The 6085-nt window shown below is 39.7% G+C and overlaps 1 protein-coding gene across 7 annotated transcripts in view; it reads left to right on the top strand.

Moving 5' to 3' along the window:
- The first annotated feature begins 4177 nt into the window (after window positions 1–4177).
- lhx6a (LIM homeobox 6a) overlaps window positions 4178–6085 on the top strand; it is a 24355-nt gene continuing 22447 nt past the window's right edge. For 6 of the 7 annotated variants that reach the window (XR_014599958.1, XR_014599959.1, XR_014599960.1 and 3 more), the window contains exons 1-2: window positions 4178–4839; window positions 5972–6025. Coding sequence is in view for 2 of the 7 variants with exons in the window: in XM_084046567.1 (XP_083902693.1) it covers window positions 4762–4839; window positions 5972–6025 (132 nt within the window). In the remaining 5 variants the exon portion in view is untranslated. Of the gene's footprint in view, window positions 4840–5971; window positions 6026–6085 lie in introns of those variants that run through there. The other variant, XM_084046568.1, reaches the window with a different exon arrangement.

Raw genomic sequence — 6085 nt, 5'->3', positions numbered from 1 at the left:
TACCTGTGCTGTTTTGTCATTTTGTCACTTTGCTTGTATTTCACCAAATAACATGAGTTTTTTTGTGTTCAACGCAACTAATTGACCACTCCTTGATATTAATGATGAGAACACCTTAAAGGTGTAGTGAAATGAAAAATATGTTTTTCACACTTTTAGAGCATATCCGTGGTCATCATATGGGCATACCTAACAATAGATGCCAAAAAAAATGAAAAAAAAACATTTTTGTGTATTTTTACATCTAAAGTCCCTAAAAAGCCAATCTTAATTACTTCCTGTAAACGAAAACGTGCTGCGTGATGACATAACTCGACCTTCGTGAATATAAATGAATCTTGATTACATGCACCTGTTTGATTCCCATAGCTGCACGTTCTTCAAACACAGCTGATTTTAATTACAGAGATACTCCGTTTTGAATCTCATTGAAGATGAGTGTATTACTCATTTTAAACTTCATCTGCACACTAAAATATGTATCTGAAAACATTATAGGTTAGAAATAAGCCAGGTAGTAGCAAACGCGCTTCACTGGCCGTCTCTCTCTCACTTGTAAACAAACACTAGCCGTGTTGCCCACGGCTGAAGTGATTGAGATCCAACGTCCCATAGCCTGAAGGGATGGGACCTTCCGATTGGTTTAGAGTCGTTGAGCCGACGTTTCAGGCTGAACCTTCAAAATAAAATGCCCGAAAATGTCACTTCAGTGCGTCTTTAACGTCTTATTGTCCACTTGGTTTTGGTGACATAGTGCTAAGCACTGACCTGAAGACAGAGACGGTATCCGCTATTGTAAATTTACAGCACTGGTTCTCAACGTGGTGTCTAAGGACCCCCAGGGGTCCTTGAGGGGGTTTGAAGGGGTCCCCAGTTAAATGATTGATTGGAACCAAATGGACCCTTACAGGTCTGTAACTCTTGAGAGTGGTTGTTTCCAATTAAACTTCAAACTTGGGTCCTTGAAATTAAAAAGGTTGAGAATCACTCAACAATTAATATGTTTAATTGATGGGAGGCAATGTAACTATAGTAAAATTCTGTGTTAATTTAAAGGAGTAGTTCACCCAAGAAATTACTTATTTTCCATAAATTACACACCCCATGAAGCCTTGAATTCATAGAGATTGTTTGTTTTTTGTCGCATTCCTAAGCCAATAATTTGATGTCTCCGGTATAGTCTCCTATTGACCGATGACCCCGTCATCAAATTATTGACTCAGGAATGCGACAAAAAAATATCCATGAATTCAAGGCTTCATTGGGCGTGTAATTGATAGAAAATATTATTTTTTTGGGGGGGAGCTACTCCTTTTAATACATCTTTACACTCGGTTAACACTGGGGATTTGACTGTAGTTGATGTCATTCACCATTAGGATATACAGTAACACCACAGACAAAGCAGTGTCCACCGACAAGTAAATGTGAGACATGCATTTTAGAGCTGTTATCAAAATTTTAGGTTTAGCAGACTCTACTCAGGTTTCTCAATATTTTGAAGTTATGTAATCTTAAGTGTTGCTATTGTCAGGTATTCAATTATATTCAAATATTTTGTAAGTTAATGTGGATATGAATTATTGCTCCTTGCATTATCACAAATATTGTATTTAAAGATTTTGAAGCATATATTTGAGAGCCCTGTATGTGCAGATTCATTTTTAAAGTATTATTGATTTCATTAGTATAATTGTAACCGGTTTTAATGTAGGACATTTACTGTTGTGCGATTACCTGATGTGACATGCAAATGATAAATGATCCATACATCACCATGATGGAGGCATGTATGGAGGCATGGATGGAACAATAAAGAATTATTAGTAGACCTCATTGCATGGAGAGGAGTATTTTTTTCAGGGTCCTTAGATTGGAACAATATGAGGTGAATGTGCCAAACTTGAATATAAAATAGTTCCATTCATTGAAACCGTTTATTTTAACTGCTTACATGATTATTATAACTGGTTCAACAACAGAGCAAAACAAATCAAACAGATGCAAGTTCATACATGTAGTCCTGCATCAGCTCTTATTGGCTGCAGCTTTTCATGTGCTGCCTAATTCCGAATGGAAAGGATCAAAATTGTGAAAATGGCAGGTAGCAGAACATTTTGAAAATAACAGATCTACAAGCTCACAACACCTGGTGTTGTGGGGCGTTGTGAGCTTATAGATCAGTTTGTTGATTACCTTTGATGCAGTAATGGTCTTTTTTTCTTTCATTTTTAGTTATTAAAAAGGTCTTAAAATCCTTAAATTGTCACTTTACTGTCATCCAACAAAACAAAAAATAATGTGGGGTCCCCTGCCACAGGTTGAGAACCACTGGCGTAATAGGCTATGGAGGAAAGTCGCCTATATGCCTCAAAATATTATCCTGAATTTGAATATACTATTTGAATATACATATATATTTTAAAGCCAACATTTGTCACTCAAATCTTTACTTCTTGGGGTCCCTGGAACACAATATTTTGAGATAGGGGGTGAACTTGTAGATCTGCATGTAGGCCTACATTTTTATTGTTTTATTTCGTTTTGGGGTAGTTTTCATAGGCCTAGCATATTTATTTTCTTCATAAAATGTCAATATTTATTGAATATATTACCCAAAGATAGGCCACCACCTACTATGCAATAGTAATGTGTTCAGTCATAAGGAGGGTCAGTTATTCTCCATTTATTAAATGGAGAATAACTACTGACCCCACGGAACAACGTACCCCGCCCTTACCTACACGTTGGCCTATTTGTCTATTGTAATAAGTTTGTGCCATCTAGGCTACAAGATGCGTCAAGATCCTGAATTGTGGCGTTGTCATTTAAAAAAGATCTAAACTAAATAAATAAAGAACGGAACTTGATTAAGTTATTTTTATTGTTTACATGAGGTTAGCCTCGCCCTCAACATGATATATTTTTGCTTCTAAAAAAAAGATCGAAACCAAAACATGAAATCTGTTTAGGCTAATTGGGAGACCCTTAGTCATGTGTGGCAATTGTTGCCATTAGTTTGAGCTGATAAACGAGGGATGCTGAAGAGGAGGGTGATATGATGAGCATCATCCTCTGAGTGTTTGAAAGTGTTTGTTGCTGGTATGAACATACGCACACTACATTGAGGCTATTTGTTTTAAAGACTTGGAACTTGTTTGTGCAGACTCTTCTGCTTTGGAGTTGGAAAGGAAAGTCTTGTTTGTTTGTTTGATTGATTTACATATAGCCTATAGTCATATTTATGATACTCATTCTGGACTGATGATTTTAATAATTAGGCCTATATGGCATATGCATAACAGACACGCTGCTGGTATAATAGGCCTATAACATCTACATATTTTTTTGTAAGTCATCATAGTCTGCTGGCAGGCGTTGTAGCTACATGACAGCCTGTCAGACATAATCCACGATCGGATGCTGTGAGAAAGTGACTGTCTGTCATAACTGTTCAGCAACGGTGTCCACACTGTCCATCCTTCTTCTCACGCACGTAAGAAACCCTTTTCTTCTTCACCCTCCGTCCTTGTGACTATAGCATGACGCCAGAGGCACGTCAACCTTCACTTCAGCACTGCTGAGTAACACCCCAACCCCACAAAATAATCATATTTGATCTGGGACCCCCCCCCCCCCACACACACACACACACACACACACACACACACACACACACACACACACACACACACACACACACACACACACACACACACACACACACACACACACACACACACACACACAATACATATTGTGTACACTTGTGTTGCACATTTTTCATAGATAGCTTCCATCAGAATAGGGATGCTAGGGTTCAAGTGGTTAAAAAGTAAAACGAATATGATCTTATTACACAAATATTTGGCGGACCCCCTGTAGTAACTCTGAGGACCCCCTAGGGGATCACGGACCCCCTGTTGAAGACCCCTGAAAGTTTGGAGTATAAAACTTGCCAACCTCTCAATATTGATTCACTTCCTGTAGTCAGCGACTCCTTTCCAAAAGTGGAGAGAGAGAGAGAGAGAGAGAGAGAGAGAGAGAGAGAGAGAGAGAGAGAGAGAGAGAGAGAGAGAGAGAGAGAGAGAGAGAGAGGGAGGGCGAGAGAGAGAGAGAGGGAGGGCGAGAGAGAGAGAGAGAGAGAGAGAGAGAGAGAGAGAGAGAGAGAGAAACGAGGAAAGGAGGAATTCTGTCTGTTCTAAATAAGGCGCAAGGATCAGCCAGCAATGCATTGCAAGCGAGCAGCCCTTAATGTCGCCTTGGACAGCTTTGACGTTTGATAGGTTGTGAGCAGCAGGAAGATCGTAGGAGGGAGACTGGCCTGGTTGTGGAGCAAAAACAACTTCCAAATACATTTTTGCGCTACGAGAGAAGGGGTGCTGTAGTAGCCGAAGACCCATGGTACGGCAACACATTCACACAGATAGGCGTCAGTTATTGCCGCTCTGTCATTTTCACTCCCTAATGCGTCACTATAGGACTACAACGACTAAAAGGCACGCATTGGAGCTTCAAGTACTACGCAAATCGTTGCCTCGCATCACCAGAAGTATTGGACAGCTGCCTCGGTGGCTTGCCTGGTAGCAACGCTTGACAAGTGACCTCAACGTCCCGTGATCGTGTCCCACAAGTGGGCACGATTTCATCTGTACGATTGTTAACGGTCACCATCGCTTCTTCTGCACGAAACTTTCCCCTGCTGAGCCCAAGAAGCGCCGAGTTTGGAGAGCCTGCACGCAGCAGACCCCAAAGGAGTTCATGTATTGGAAAAATGAGGTGTTGTCCCCTCTGTCAGAGGGAAATAAGATTCTGTCCGAAGGAATTCCCACCAAACAGGTAGTCCACTACTATTTTTTTCCCCTTAATGTCTGTTTTGCAAGGCATAACTTTTGTGCGTAAAATGGCTTCAATCGTATGGAGGCTTCTACACCATTGAGCAACTGGTTGGGCCTATTGCTGTTTGGCCAGTTCGATAGCTAAGATCCGCCTTTTCTATATTGATGGATCACCAATATATAATATTGCATATAACATTTACAATATATGCTTAAAAAATAAATAGGAAAAATCACGAAATAATCGATAGTAGTGACATAGCTAAGCTCTTGTCTTATCTTGAATGTATTATATTTACACATTATAGGCTTTTGGACGCCTCCCTGCAACTATCAGTCATTTATCCTGCAGTTTATACTGTATTTGTGTTAATATTGTTTTGTCTATGGTGATGTCATAAAGAATCATTGCAGGGAAAGCATCATTTGTCATTTTACATGTCTTTGGCTATTCAAAAATAGCAGATCTACAAGCTCATATAGAGCTGCACCGCCTTGAGAACAACTGATATTATTATAGCAACACAGGTTTTTTTCAGAAAACTGTTAGGATTTAGAAGACATTTGTCGAATCGGCCTCAGATCTTATTGTATTAATGTGTGTAGCCTACTATAAGATCAGCTGTGTCTTGTTATGAATAGCGTGATTTGCAGTCCACAGCCACTTGAGCTTTGCCAATTCCCCCCAAGAAGAATCGGATTTTAATTACAGCCATTAAAAATCAAATTTGCAATTCTTTAGGGTGGCTCGTTGCCTTTTTTTCCCTGATTGACAGTTGAAATTGACACTTCGGTCCCTCTTATCCATCGCATTTTAAGCTATTTGTAATTGTAGGTATTTTTTCCCCTCATATCCTGAATTGCGAGGAAAATGTGATTACTCTAAAGAGTCTACGGGTTAAGGGGTATAGAGAAAAATCCATCCAAATTGAAATTGCTTCATTAAAAACGACTGCTTTTGTGGCGGGGCCCTTAGACACAATTTTAACCTAGTTGTATTGTTGGAATGACTTTATAAATAGGAGTGTATAGACTGGGAGCTGTCTGCAGATAGATGTGTCACAAATGACTTCTTCTCAGCTGGACATGGGACGGGTGGGTATAAAGTGACTGAACCTTGTCTTATATTATAGGTGATTTCCACGGAGCAACTTAACACACCGGGATCCTCCAAACACACTCCAATGGTGAGATGTTTATTATTTGAAATATCTTTGATAATCAGCTTCATGCGCTCGATAGGCTAA

The sequence above is a fragment of the Gymnoscopelus microlampas genome (assembly GCF_963454915.1).
Source record: "Gymnoscopelus microlampas genome assembly, chromosome: 21".
NCBI lineage: Eukaryota > Metazoa > Chordata > Actinopteri > Myctophiformes > Myctophidae > Gymnoscopelus > Gymnoscopelus microlampas.
This window is presented reverse-complemented; position numbering and strand designations above follow the sequence as displayed.